This window comes from Podarcis erhardii (genome assembly GCF_964252035.2).
Source record: "Podarcis erhardii genome assembly, chromosome: 10".
Taxonomy (NCBI): domain Eukaryota; kingdom Metazoa; phylum Chordata; class Lepidosauria; order Squamata; family Lacertidae; genus Podarcis; species Podarcis erhardii.
Window position 1 is genome coordinate 9,185,574 of NC_138500.1, and position 15,300 is coordinate 9,200,873.

At 46.4% G+C, this 15,300-nt stretch overlaps 1 protein-coding gene across 2 annotated transcripts; it reads right to left on the minus strand.

Moving 5' to 3' along the window:
- Window positions 1-550: 550 nt before the first annotated feature.
- LOC309351964 (endonuclease domain-containing 1 protein-like) lies at window positions 551-9,641 on the minus strand. 2 transcript variants are annotated; one of them, XM_081880196.1, is made up of 3 exons: window positions 9,410-9,641; window positions 3,562-3,872; window positions 551-1,113 (listed from the first exon to the last, which is right to left on the minus strand). In XM_081880196.1, the coding sequence occupies exons 2-3, from the start codon at window positions 3,844-3,846 to the stop codon at window positions 568-570; spliced, it is 831 nt and encodes a 276-aa protein (XP_081736322.1). In that variant the 5' UTR covers window positions 3,847-3,872; window positions 9,410-9,641; the 3' UTR covers window positions 551-567. The 2 variants fall into 2 exon arrangements, with proteins under 2 accessions (XP_081736322.1, XP_081736321.1); XM_081880195.1 differs by lacking the exon at window positions 9,410-9,641 and adding an exon at window positions 6,461-6,946.
- Window positions 9,642-15,300: the final 5,659 nt, after the last annotated feature.

Genomic DNA, 15,300 nt, shown 5'->3' on the forward strand with positions numbered 1-15,300 from the left:
AAAAATGTAGTATAATAATAATAATAATAATAATAATAATAATAATAATAATAATTTATTATTTATACCTCGCCCATCTGGCTGAGTTTCCCCAGCCACTCTGGGTGGCTCGCAATCGAATGTTATAAACACCGACAACTGGGAAACACTTGCCTGTGAGCGCTCCAATTGGAGAACAGCCTTTGCCAAAGGTCTCATGGGCTTTGAAGATGCTCGAACTCAGGACGCAAGGGAGAAATGTGCTAAGAGGAAGGCACGCTTGGCAAACCCTCACCGTGATCAGCTCCCACCCAGAAACCTATGTCCCCACTGTGGAAGGACGTGTGGATCCAGAATTGGCCTCCACAGTCACTTTCAGACTCACTGTTAAAACTGTGTTAATGGAAGACAATCTTACTCAGCTATGAGTGATTGCCAAAGAAAAAAACCAGGCTGACTACTTACAGAATAATAAAAAAAAACACCTTGTACTTAAGGTCAAACCTTGTGACTAACATAACATGTGACTAACATAACGTATACTTTAAAATCACTAGATTCATGCAGGATGTCTCAGTGAACAAGGCTTTATTCCCGGGGACAATCACTATCAAACAGAGAGATGTGACTCTGGTTATACAACTCTGCCAGCTTCTCCTCCAGTTCCCCCAGAGTGAGAGTCTGCACTGCGTTTTCGTCATTCCGGGCAATTATGGCCCAAGATCTCAGGTGATTGTTGTCTATGACACAGCAGGCTGCAGACCATACGTGGCTGGGCGTGTTGACCCTCCCTTTGGCAATGAAGCTTTCCCCTGGCACTGCGCCCACCACGGCAAAGGTTTCCTTGCATCCTTCGGTCTTGCTTGCCATCGTCGACTGCTCGTAGTGGTTCCAGGCGCCGCCGTTCAGCTTGATGTACTGCGGCACAATGTTGGTCAACGTGAAGGTGGAAGTCTTGGCGTCCCGGTCGGGCTGGTGGCCATTGGGGTTCAGGTGACCCCTGTTGAAATCGGTCAGGTTCTTGTAATCTAGCAAAACGGCCTGGCTGCCTCTAAGTGCTTCCTGCATGTCATCACCTTCCTGCAGGAGAGATCCTTCCGTTTCCATTTCAGGCGGCAGTGATAAATCCAAGAGCTTTAGAAGAAAGAGAGACAGGGGTGCAAGCAAGGAAGAAGAAGAAGAAGAAGAAGAAGAAGAAGAAGAAGAAGAAGAAGAAAAAGAAGAAGAGTTGTTGTTGTTGTTGTTTGGATTTGATATCCTGCTTTATTACTACCTGAAGGAGTCTCAAAGCGGCTAACATTCTCCTTTCCCTTCCTCCCCCACAACAAACACACTGTGAGGTGAGTGGGGCTGAGAGACTTCAGAGAAGTGTGACTGGCCCAAGGTCACCCAGCAGCTGCATGGGGAGGAGCGGGGAAGCGAACCCGGTTCACCAGATTACGAGTCCACCGCTCTTAACCACTACACCACACTGGCTCCCCCTTCTGGATCTAGCCCATCTCCCCATCTTTACTTGGAATGTTTACTTGGAAGCAAGCCCCACCAATGAATCCAAAATTCCTGTGTAGGATTTGATCCCATACCATTAAATTGAGATTGCCCAGTTACTTTGGATTTGGTGCTCTATGCAAGAAACACGCTTCCACCCTCTCCAAGAACCCTCTCCCTCTGGAAAGTGAGGGATAACAATTGTTTGATGTGAGTCTATCACTCTTAACCACTACACCACACTGAGAAGACAAAGGGAGTAAATGAGAAGACAAACCTGCCCCCCCCCCGCCGAACACTGCCTTAAACCACCTCGCTAGGCTCTCCCCACTTTCAGCAGTAAGATGTGTTGGGGTGCAATGCCTCCCCAGATCAGGGTTTCCTCTGGAACTTCGGCATTTTACAATGTCTGAATTTCCTCCCAAATAGGCAGGCTGAAGACTACTGCTACTACTACTACTAATAATAAATATATTTATACCCCGCCCATCTAGCTGGGTTTCCCAGTCACTCTGGGCACCCCCCAACAGAATATTAAAAGCACAATAAAATATTAAACATTAGAAACTTCCCTAAGCAGGGCTGCCTTCAGATGTCTTCTAAAAGTTACAAACGCTTCAGGTTACAGACTCTGCTCACCCAGAAATAGTACCTCGGGTTAAGAACTTTGCCTCTGGCTGGGACGGGACGATATGGGATTGAGGGGGCAACTCCCATCTCTTGCGGGGGTGCAGTTAGTGCCAGCACCGTCCGTTAAGAGTTTGGGTGTAATCTTCAATACCTCCCTCTCCATGGAGGCGCAGATTGCAGCTATAACAAAGGCGGCATTTTTTCATCTCCGCAAGCTAAGCAGTTGGCCCCTTATCTCTCTCGCCCTGACCTAGCCACTGTGATCCACGCGACGGTCACCTCCAGACTGGATTATTGTAACTCGCTCTACATGGGGCTGCCCTTGAGACTGACCCAGGAACTCCAGCGGGTGCAGAATGCCGCGGCGAGACTCCTTACGGGGTTACCCTGTGAGATCACATTCACCGGTGCTATATCAGCTGCACTGGCTACCGGTGGAGTACAGGATCAGGTTTAAGGGGCTGGTTTTAACCTTCAAAGCCCTATACGGCCTAGGACCCTCGTACCTACGGGACCGCCTCTCCTGGTATGCCCCACAGAGAAATTTACGGTCTGCAAACAAAAACATCCTAAAGATCCCAGGCCACAGAGAGGTTAGGCTGGCCTCAACTAAAGCCAGGGCTTTTTCGGCTGCGGCTCCAAGCTGGTGGAACGCTCTGTCATAAGAGACAGGGGCCCTGCGGGACTTGACATCTTTCCGCAGGGCCTGCAAGACAGAGCTGTTCCGCCTGGCCTTTGGTCAGGGCGCAGCCTGACTCCCTCCTTTGGCAATCTTTACAAAACTTTAGTTTATGGTTGCCATCAATTTTGATTTTGATTAATTTTTATAATGTTTTTATAATGTTGCACTGTTTTAGTGTTGTTAGCCGCCCTGAGCCCAGCTTCGGCTGGGGAGGGCGGGATATAAATAAAATTTATTATTATTATTATTCAGGATGAGAACAGAAATCGCACGGCGGCAGCAAGAGGCCCCATTAGCTAAAGTGGTACCTCAGGTTAAGAACAGTTTCAGGTTAAGAATAGACCTCCAGAACGAACTAAGTTCTTAACCCGAGGTACCACTCTATATTGTTTGGAGTACCTTATTTTCTTCCTCGTTCTTCTACACAGTTGATCCGCGGCAGACTCTTCCTCCTACAGTACATTCTACAACAGGAAACTGGAGCATAGCTTCCACCAGCCCTGATGGGAGGGCGTTCCACAGGGCGGGTGCCACTACCGAGAAGGCCCTCTGCCTGGTTCCCTGTAACCTCACTTCTCACAGGGAGGGAACCGCCAGAAGGCCCTCGCGCTGGACCTCAGTGTCTGGGCTGAACGATGGGGGTAGAGACGCTCCTTCAGGTATACTGGACCGAGGCTTTAAAGGTCAGCACCAACACTTTGAATTGTGCTGAGAAACATACTTGAACGCAGGTGGGGACACTGAGTTTAAAGTAGCAGCTGTTGTCTCCTCAGACCTCTTACCTGGGGTTCAATCCTCCATGTGTTCGGCCTCTTTGCCTGCCCAGGGTTGTAGATGTACGCAGAGAACACCGGGATGTGGTTGTCTCGGTCGTACAGAGTGGCAAAACGATACTGGTTTTTGTACCGCTGGCAAATCCGAGCCGGGCGTGGGGGAACCAGCCCGATACTCGGAGGGGTTCCTCTGAAGAAAAACTGGGGGCAGGTGTCTTCAAAAGAGGTCACCACCTCGGCGCTCCCTGGCGAGTTCAGCTGGCACACCGTGACGAGGAGGAGAATCGGCAACATCGTGCAGGCTCCTCAAAACTGAGCGGCTGTTTGGAGAGACGCTTGTTTAAATGCATTGTTTCATTAACCAGAAACAACCCCTTAAGAGTCTAACACACTAACCTAGGTTTAGGGAACACTTGGCACTCGAGATATCGCTGAACTACAACTCCCATTAGCACCAGCAAGCGAAGCCAACGGCCAGGGCTATCAGAAGCTGTCTTTCCCCCCACACTTGCTCTAACCACTAGCCCGCAATGGATCTCATTTCCTCCCACCTAGGGAGGGAAGGATCTGATAACTTCAAGTCTCTCCATTTCTCCAATCTTAAATTCAGGTCCCCACATTTTCTGCAGGAACTTTAGTGCCAATTTCTCCTAAATAAACACATTTTGAATACATTTCTTTAAGCGTGCATATTTTGCAAGCTGTTTTGTGTGTTGTTCTCTTCACTTTATGCATTCAGTTTTTTAATGCAAACTTTCACATATGCAGTTTTGGGAACATTGCTTATCTGGAGCACAGCATTGCAAAATCAGGAGAAATGTGATTTATGAAGGAGAGCTGTGTTCTGGTTCCCATGGTTTTTTGGGAAGTGCGGCAGAACTATCTCTAAATGCAAAGTGAGCTGAATTTCTCCCCCACCCTAATCTCCACTGCATATCCCTCTGCTTAAATAGTCAGGTGATTTATTTATTTCTTAAGAACAGACTGCTCCTCCAGCACTGCTATCACTCTTCTCAGAAACCATGCAAAATGCCTCATTTAAAGATCTAATCATCCACCTAGCAACAGCAGCGGGGCTGGAATTTGCCCAGCATTGGAGAGCTCAATCTCACTTCATTCTCTAAAGAGATGCTGGAATAAGACAGGTCAGTTAGCATTTGCAGAAAGTTACGAAGCTCAAGAGACAACGTACAGGGGTTAAATCTAAAAGATCATTTTCAGTTATTTGGTTTCCATTGGTCAAACTACTTTTACAACAACAGAGCAGTCCATCATACAGTTCTCCACCGTCCATTATGGATTGGTGTTAGACCTAGACATTTTTGGCCTTTAGCTTTAAATCTATAAATTAGCTTTGTTGGCCTTCTATATTGCTGCATCTGGATAGCTCAGTTGGTTAGAGCGTGGCGCTGATAAAACCAAGGTAACAGGTTTGATCCCCATACGGGACACCTGCGTATTCCTGCATCACAGGGGGCTGAACTATACATAATCCTCAGGGTCCCTTCCAATTCTACAATTCCATTATAGTCGTACCTTGGAAGTTGAACGGAATCCGTTCCAGAAGTCCGTTCGACTTCCAAATCGTTCAGAAACCAAAGCGCGGCTTCTGATTGGCTGCAGGAAGCTCCTGCAGCCAATCAGAAGCTGTGGAAGCTGCACTGGACAGTTGGCTTCCGAAAATCGTTCGAAAACTGGAACACTCACTTCCGGGTTTTGATTGTTTGGGAGCCAATTTGTTTGGGAGCCAAGGCGTTTGAGACCCAAGGTATGACTGTATTCCATTCTATGATTCTGTTATCTTCTCCATGACTGTTTGATGTTTCCTTCTTTCTGCTCATTTGCAAGCTGCACCAAGTTTAGAGTCAAGCCTGTGTCCCGTTCGTTTTTATGTGGGGGTTTTTATCGTAAAAAATTCAGTAAAAATCATCTTTAAATAAAACGGGAGAGCGGAAGTAGGAAATTGTTTTAACAGAGAATAAAATTGCTTTGTGTATATAATTTTTATTAAATTTTCTGTTTTACAGTTTAAAGTACTCATTTTTGCATCCTTAAAATATCAATGACTTCCCTTCTCTTTCCATGGTTCATTTTACATATCATAAACCCCTGCATATTTTACAGAAACTATACCTTTCAGTATTCCATTGTCACATCCATCATAACTTATTTACACTGTTGAATTTATCTTAATGCTGCCAGAGTTTTCAGCTGTACACAGTTCTTTCCCATATATTCCATAAATGTTTTCCAATCTTCTCTAAACGTATGTTCTTCTTGTTCTCTTATTCTATGTGTTAAGTCTGCAAGCTGCGCATATTCTGTCAACTTAAGTTGCCATTCTTCTTTGGTTGGGACCTCACTCGCTTTCCAGTTTTGGCTTAACGAAACACGGGCCGCAGTAGTGGCATACATAAATAACCTTTTTTAACACCTGCAAATTTCAGTCTAAATTATCCTCTCTTTGGGGAGAGTACTTTTAAACATCCCCCCCCACCAATTCATTATGGATCATTTCCCAATACAGTGGTACCTCGGATTACATACGCTTCAGGTTACAGACCCCGCTAACCCAGAAATAGTGGCTCGGGTTAAGAACTTTGTTTCAGGATGAGAACAGAAATCGTGCTCTGGCAGTGCGGCGGCAGCGGGAGGTCCCATTAGCTAAAGTGGTACCTCAGGTTAAGAACAGTTTCAGGTTAAGAACAGACCTCTGGAACGAATTAAGTACTTAACCCGAGGTACCACTGTACTCTTTTACCCTTTTGCAAGCCCACCACATATGAAAGAATGGTCCCTACACCTCTTTGCAACTCCAGCAATTATCTAATTCAGTCATATGCATCTTAGCAAGCCTATTTGGAGTTAAATGCCATCTGTAAATCGTTTTCAAGTAGTAATCCTTTACCTTCTGGAAGCCTGACACTTGTATCTGTTGACTTGTTCTCCTCCAGGCAGGGCACAAGAATATAAGCAGCGTGCGACCCTGAGATTGACGGTTTAAATAAGGTTCCCAAAGGAAAACGATAGCAGGCTATCTAGCCCTTGATTAACTTCCTCCAACGGTTATTTGAATACAGTTTCCAATCAATGTGGGTGCCCAAATTAGAATGTGCTTTTTCTTCTTCTGATGCAGGGATTTCTCAAGGTTAGGCAACGATCCTTTTACTGTAAAGGCGTTATCAAACTGCTTGTGGGATAAAACTCCCTGGCTAGCTTCTGTCGCCGATTTTGTGAGAAAGTGCCCAGATGAGTTGAAAGCTGGTGACCAAATATTTATGGCCAGACTCGACTCGATTCTTCTCAAGTCTTCCGCCTTATCTTGACCCTGAACTGGTAGGGTGACAAGCACAATCAGATACAGTATTTGGCATGGCCAGCTGCAAAGAGGGTGAGGATGCTGTTTTCTTATTGGTCAGGACTTTCGGGCAGAGAACAGTGCGTTAGGAGTGGATGTGGGAAAACTCTCATTCTAACACATTTGCACAGCAGCACAACCCATTACCAGGAAAAGACAAAATTATTCTCAGCACTGTATTTTCCACGAAAGCAAACCAAAGCTTCATAGAATCATAGAGTTGGAAGGGACCCAGGAGTCATCTAGTCCAACCCCCTGCAATGCAGGAATCTTAGCTAAAGCATCCATGACAGATGGCCATCCAACTTCTGCTGAAAAACCTCCAAGGAAGGAGAGTCTACCACCTCCTGAGGGAGACACTTCCCCTGTCAAACAGCTCTTACTGTAAGAAGGTTCTTCTTGATGTTGAGTCGGAATCTCCTTTCTTATAACTTGAAGCCATGGGTTCGAGTCCTACCCTCCGGAGCAGGAGAAAACAAGCTTGCTCCCTCTTCCATGTGGCAGCCCTTGAGATATTTGAAGATGACCATCATATGAATCCCAAATCGGAATTAAGATTGCCAGAAGAAATATCAACAACCTCAGATAAGCAGATGACACAGCCTTGATGGCAGAAAGTGAGGAGGAATTAAAGAACCTTTTAATGAGGGTGAAAGAGGAGAGCGCAAAATATGGTCTGAAGCTCAACATCAAAAAAACAAGATCATGGCCACTGGTCCCATCACCTCCTGGCAAATAGAAGGGGAAGAAATGGAGGCAGTGAGAGATTTTACTTTCTTGGGCTTCATGATCACTGCAGATGGTGACAGCAGTCACGAAATTAGAAGACGCCTGCTCCTTGGGAGAAAAGCGATGACAAACCTAGACAGCATCTTAAAAATTAGAGACATCACCTTGCCAACAAAGGTCCATATAGTTCAAGTTATGGTTTTCCCAGTAGTGATGTATGGAAGTGAGAGCTGGACCATAAAGAAGGCTGATTGCCAAAGAATGGATGCTTTTGAATTCTGGTGCTGGAGGAGACTCTTGAGAGTCCCATGGACTGCAAGAAGATCAAACCGATCCATTCTGAAGGAAATCAGCTCTGAGTGCTCACTGGAAGGACAGAACCTGAAAAAAAATAATCATATCTCCTCTCAGTCTCCTTTTTTACCCAGGCTAAACATACTCAGCTCCTTCAACCATTCCTCATAAGGCTTGGTTTCCATCTTGGTCGCCGTCCTCTGCACACATTCCAGCTTGTCAATATCCTTCTTTATTTGTGGTGCCCAGAACTGGACACAGTATTCCAGGTGTGGTCTGACCACGGCAGAATAGAGTGGGACTATTCCTTCCATTGATCAGGACACTTCACTTCTGTTAATGCAGCCCAAAAATCCTCAAGAGCTTTTTAAAAAATACAGCCTTTGTAGCTGTGGCTGCTCATTCGCGTGGCTTCACCACCATGAACACACACGTCACTGGCAGGACTGCCAATTGATTAAAAAAAACACAAGCATGTGGTGCTTTTAATGGATTCAGGGAAAGCATCTTTCCCTTCAGTTTGGTTTCCAGAAGAATCAAGCAGGAGCCAGACTCAGAAGTGGACAATAGTTGCCAACCTTAATCATAGGAAAATGCAAAGCTACCTTTAATAAAAATAAATAATAATAATTTATTTATACCAGCCGAATATTAAAAACACAATACAGCATCAAACATTAAAAACTTTCCTAAACAGATGTCTTTAAAAAGTATGTCTTTAGATGTCTTTAAAAAGTAAGATAGTTGCTTATTGCCTTGACATCTGTTGGGAGGGCGTTCCACAGGGCGGGTGCCACTACCAAGAAGGCCCTCGGCCTGGTTTCCTGTAACCTCACTTCTCACAGTGAGGGAACCACCAGAAGGCCCTCACTGCTGGACCTCAGCGTCCGGGCAGAACGATGGGGGTAGAGACGCTCCTTCAGGTATACTGGGCCGAGGCCGTTTAGGGCTTTAAAGGTCAGCACCAACACTTTGAATTGTGCTTAGGAAAGGTACTGGGAACCAATGCAGGTCTCTCAGGACTGGTGTTATATGGTCTTCGTGGCCGCTCCCAGTCACCAGTCTGGGTGCCGCATTCTGAATTAATTGCAGTTTCCAGGTCACCTTCAAAGGTAGCCCCACGTAGAGCGCATTGCAGTAGTCCAAGCGGGAGATAACCAGAGCATGCACCACTCTGGCAAGACGGTCTGCGGGCAGGTAGGGTCTCAGCCTGCGTACCAGATGGAGCTGGTAGACAGCTGCCCTGGACACCGAATTGACCTGCACCTCCATGGACAGCTATGAGTCCAAAATGACTCCCAGGCTGAGCACCTGGTCCTTCGGGGGCACAGTTGCCCCATTCAGGACCAGGGAATTCTCCACACCTGCCCGCCTCCTGTCCCCAAAAAGCAGTACTTTTGTCCTGTCAGGATTCAACCTCACTCTGTTAGCTGCCATCCATCCGCCAACCGCCTTGTATTGTGTCTGACCATCTACCTCAGCAGTCTTGACACTGGCAGGCAGCACTTTCTCCAGCATTTCCTGCAGGGCTGCCTCCTCCAAAGACCTGCCGTAGATGAGTGGAACTTGCCAGATGCTCTACCGTTGAGCTCCAACCCTTCCCCAGCTAGGATCTGCAATAAGTTGCAAGGATTTCTCATTCTGGCTGCAGTGCACCTGCCAACTGAACAGCACCTAATAAGGAAAGCATGCCTCTAGATCAGCAATAAATGTTCTGTGCCTGGATGCACCGAGAATTTGCCTGGCACAGTAAAATGTTACAAAACAAAAATGATTTCTCAGTTTCCTTTTCCCACACTTGATGAACGGGTTGTGTTGGTTTTTTATTTTATTTTTTAAAGTCATTTGCCTATAGTGAAGAGCATGCCAAGCAAAACTGCAGGAACTCTGGCTAATCTGAGTCAAAGGCTGTTAGCCTGCAAGTGACTTCTCAAAAACCCAAAGCTCAAAGTTTCCCACTCAGGTTCAGAATAGTTTCCCCTTTTCTGTTTCCACAACTGGGTCATTTGTGGTGACTTATGCCAGGCAGAGTTTGAATGTGAAAAAATGAACTCTGTAACCAGAGCCTATGTGTTTATAAACATTACCATGTATCTAAGACCTCAAAATTCCTATCACAGGGAACACTCCACAAGAGAGGATGTTCAAAAAGGGGTTGAGGGGCTGCCAGCTCTGCAGGCGAGGGGCGACGAAACTGGGCTCCTGAGCCCCACAGGGGTGCTGCAGAAAGAAGGCAGTTGGTCAAGGGAGCCATGGACTCAAAAAGGCTGAAAACCTCTGATCTAGGAGAAGAGGAACCGGTCAGACAAGTTTTCTTTGGAAGACAATGGCCTTAGCTGGCCACGGAAGTGAGCTCAACAGCACCTCAAACAATAAGCTAGCTTGTAATAGCCACAACTAAGAGATGGTGCTCTGGATAAAAAGTGGGGGCAGATATTTTCCCAGCCCTCCCTCCACTGGCTGGATGATCCTTCGTGGAAGAACAATAGCTTGAGTTGTTGTGGGTGTGTTGCAGGAATTTTTGTAAAGGTTGGGGGGGTTGCCCCTCCAGCAGATATCATGCACATGCAGCCCACTACCAAAATCAGCACAATCACTTTTGGGACTTTTGTGATTTGTCCCCCCAGAACACTTCATCACAGTTTATTCCTATCTATTCAAAAGGTCCTTTCCTGCACGATACCAAATGTAACAATTCACTGATAAATGTATCTATCTACTGTACTGGTTCACAGGGAAAACTTCAGAAATTCATATAGATATGTGAGCTCAGCTACTCAGCAGCCCCTCTGCCTGAGTGATAATTCCTTGCATCCTGATGCCTGAGTGCCAGACAGGTAGCCATTCCAGCAAGAACAAACCCAGATGAAGACAAAAGGGTGTGATTAACTTGGCTAGGAAACAGGGAAATGTAAATATCTCTTTTGTTATACTTGATGCCGGACTCTTCATGACCTCATGGACCAGAGCACGCCAGGCACTCCTGTCTTCCACTGCCTCCCGCAGTTTGGTCAAACTCATGCTGGTAGCTTCGAGAACACTGTCCAACCATCTCGTCCTCTTCCATCTCCTTCTCCTTGTGCCCTCCATCTTTCCCAACATCAGGGTCTTTTCCAGAGAGTCTTCTCTTCTCATGAGGTGGCCAAAGTATTGGAGCCTCAGCTTCAGGATCTGTCCTTCCAGTGAGCACTCAGGGCTGATTTCCTTCAGAATGGAGAGGTTTGATCTTCTTGCAGACCATGGGACTCTCAAGAGTCTCCTCCAGCACCATAATTCGAAAGCACCAGCCTTCTTTATGGTCCAGTTCTCACTTCCATACATCACTACTGGGAAAACCATAGCTTTAACTATATGGACTTTTGTTGGCAAGGTGATGTCTCTGCTTTTTAGGATGCTGTCTAGGTTTCTCATTGTTTTTCTCCCAAGAAGCATCTGTAGTGATCATGGAGCCCAAGAAAGTAAAATCTCTCACTGCCTCCATTTCTTCCCCTTCTATCTGCCAGGAGGTGATGGGACCAGTGGCCATGATCTTCTTGAGGTCTTAGATATATGTTAAATGTTCGTAAGTGTACCAACCAAGCACGTACATAGATCAGCATGGGAAGACCAACCTGAAACCATTTTTTATTCCCAAACTGACCTCAATTTATTGTCTGCAAGATCAAAGTGGGAAACCTCCCCATTGTCTCTTTCCTCACAAATCCTGTCTTAAGGGCACATTTAAGATATGAATAGGGTGTGAGCCTGACCTGGCTCAGGAACTAAGTATTTATCACTACAAAAGACTGGCCAGGCTCCCCAGGCAATCCAATCAAGTGACCATTAAACAGGTAACCTGGCAGACAGGAGGTAAACAAAGCACTGAGATATCAAAGAGAAGAACTACCACCAGACTTTAAGAAGACATCAGAAGGCAGCCCTCTTTAGGGAAGTTTTTAATGTTTAACAGACCATTGTATTTTAATACTCTGTTGGAAGCCGCCCAGAGTGGCTGGGGAAACCCAGCCAGATGGGTGGGGTATTAATAACAAATAACAAATAACAAATAACAAATAACAAATAACAACAAATAACAAATAACAAATAACAAATAACAAATATAACAAATAACAAATAACAAATAATAAATTCTATTCTATTCTCATATTTCTGCTGTAGACACCCCTTCTGTGATGTATGTATGATGTTTCTGGGGCTGGTCTTGATCTACAGGCTGGCAATTTCAAAAGTCTATATAAGGGCTTGCACACCATTGTACTGCGTTCCTCCTCCCTCCTGCGTGTGGTGAGTGGGGACCCTGTTGCAACAGTTTAATAAAGATCAGGCTTACTAGCTGTTTTGCTTCTCAATATTCTCTGGTTGGCCTCTGTTATTTTCTCCTACCAATAGGGAACCTATGTAAGGACTCTATATGGGCTCTTGGAAAAAGCTAAGGGAAAAGGGCAATTTTTGTTTACAACACCAGTACTTCTAGGTTCGGCATGGTCCGCAACCCAAAAACGCGCAACCCGCAGCATTCATAACCCGAGGTATGACTGTACCAAGGCGTTTGCAAACCAAGGCACAACTGTACAAAAATCAGCTGTCGTTTGAATCTGCCTCTGGCACTAACCAGTCTGTGGATGTTACTCTTTTAAAAAATTATTACTCCCCCCCCCCTCATGTTTCCTCTAAGGACCTCAGGAAGGCATACCTAGGCATCCACCCTCTCATTCCCTCCCCCAACCACATCTGCTAGGAGAGCGTTCCACACGGCGGGGGCCACCACAGAGAAGGCCCTCTGCCTGGTTCCCTGTAACTTGGCTTCTCACAGCGAGGGAATTGCCAGAAGGCCCTCGGCGCTGGACCTCAGCGTCCAGGTAGAAGGATGGAGGTGGAGATGCTCCTTCAGATATACTGGACCGAGGCTGTTTAGGGCTTTAAAGGTCAGCACCAACACTTTGAATTGTGCTCGGAAACGTACTGGGAGCCAATGCAGATCTCTCAGGACCGGTGTTATGTGGTCCCGGCAGCCATTCCCAGTCACAAGTCTAGCTGCCACATTCTGGATTAGTTGTAGTTTCCGGGTCACCTTCAAAGGTAGCCCCATATAGAGCGCTGTAAAAACATGCTGATTCCCAGACCATCTGCAGGCTGGATTGAGAAGGCGAATGGGCCGTATCCGGCCCCCAGGCTTTAGGTTGTCTACCCCCTGCCTTTGAGCATCTTTTTCAACTTCCTTTGCACACATTCCAGCTTGTCAATATCGCTTCTTCAACTGTGGTGCCCAAAACAACTCTTATCGTCAGAAAGTTTTTATTGAATATACTCAGTGTTACCAGAAAATCCGAGGGCTCCCTTGGACAAAATCAAGACACCAACCAGAGCAACTTTGAAGCAAATCAGCAGCCTGTAGGCTTGGTCTTTATTGACGAAAGACTGTCGCGACAGGACTCCCAACGCCCACAACGTGAAGCAAGATGGAAGCCCAGAACAAAAGAAGACCCCAACTTTTATTAGCTCCTAATCCCCTAAACTACACACCTAGAAATACATTATATTTACATCATGATTATATTAAAAATAGGAGGAGTCGAGGAGGGGCTGCACAGGTAATCTGAGTACCCTGACACCTGGCCAGAGCCCCTTCTCTTCCCCCACATGAGTCATTTTCAGGAAACAAAAGGGAAAAGGCGCAGTTTCCTGCCCCCTGAGGGGAATCCGGTCACGGTCCTTTTGTCAGAGTCTGTGTACGTATGCAGTTCGTGGAGTCCTTGTTAGTCCTCTGGCTGAGCCCATCAAGATGACTATCAAGGTTGCCATGTCAACTAGGAAGGGCCGCACACTACGTGACTGCTCGGTCAAGGGATTATGGCTGACTAGTATCAGGCCACCCCCCTTTGATAGTCCTTGTAATCTGAAGCAAAATAAAAGTGGTCCGGTGGAAATTCGATGTACGGCTGATTTATGGTGAATTTATGAAGAATACTGTCCTTAAAGTTCAAAGCACTTTCGTCTTCCGGAAGCGGCTTGCAACATTTTAATTAAATCAGTGACGGTCAATTGAACTCGGAAACTTTGTATTGAGAGCTGTCAAAGACAGAGAAGCGAGAGCCTGCTGCCTGCAGTACCTGCGTGGCCGCCGCAAGGGGCGCTGTTCGGTAACGCTGATTGGCTGAGGCGGCAGTCGATTGACCCGGAGTTCAGGCGGCTGGTCTACCCATAATAAAGATAGGGCGAGGTGGAGTGTTACGGGAAAATACATGAAAACAAAGGGGTTCTGTGAGGAGCTGTCAAGCTAGCGCTTCCTTATCTACAGAAGGCTTTTTTTAGAGGATGCCCCTCTAGAAGGGGCATCTCCAGGCTCAGGAAGGTGGGAGGTGTGCGTGTGGTGCTTGTGCATTACGATGTAATGAAGGGGGGGGGTCTCCTGCTACATCAGGAGCTGAGAATGGCAAGGTTGCAGGTTCGATCCCTGTACGGGACAGCTGTATATTCATACATTGCATGGAGTTGGACTAGGTGATCCTAAGGTTCCCTTCCAACTTGATTCTATGATTCTATGTTTGTTTTTAGCTTATTATACTCAGACTTCCAAGTAAGTACACCTAGCAGTAGTAGCTAGGCATCTAGGTCCTATCCATGCTTACTCAGATTAGAGTCCAATTAAATCCATGGTGATTTAGCACAGAATCATAACTTTATCCTACATGTGTTAACTCAAGAGGAAGATTCCACTAGGTTGAGTCAAGCTTACTCCCAAGTAACCGTGCACACTGTTGCACAGTGGAGCCCAAATCCTTGCATATATAGTTGTGATGAAGAGCGCTAGTTTAAACTAGTAAAGGTAAAGGGACCCTTGACCATTAGGTCCAGTTGCGGACGACTCTGGGGTTGCGGCGCTCATTTCGCTTTATTGGCCGAGGGAGCCGGCGTACAGCTTCCGGGTCATGTGGCCAGCATGACTAAGCAGCTTCTGGCGAACCAGAGCAGCGCATGGAAACACCGTTTACCTTCCTGCCAGAGTGGTACCTATTTATCTACTTGCACTTAGATGTGCTTTCGAACTGCTAGGTTGGCAGGAGCAGGGACCGAGCAACAGGAGCTCACCCTGTTGTGGGGATTCAAAGCACCAACCTTCTGATCGGCAAGTCCTAGGCTCTGTGGTTTAACCTACAGTGCCACCCGCGTCCCATTAAACTAATGGGTGCCTAATTGCATGATCGGATTGTTCATTGCTCAGTACACAAGTGTGTCTGTATTTTGTACAGCGTCGGGAGAAGAAAGGGTTAAGGGCTCCACGTAGCCCTTTGGGAGTTCTAGGGGAAACCCCTATAAAGTGCGCTATTTGCATAAAATTCCCCTGAAGGGTGTGTTCCAAACAGAAA

Bases quoted from the DNA above. Each gene is read 5' to 3' on its own strand.
- LOC309351964 (XM_081880196.1), bottom strand. From the start codon at position 3,846: ATGTTGCCGATTCTCCTCCTCGTCACGGTGTGCCAGCTGAACTCGCCA. The intron at 1,114-3,561 runs GTAAGAGGTCTG...TTTCTTCTAAAG, and splicing joins CATGGAGGATTGAACCCCAG to CTCTTGGATTTATCACTGCC.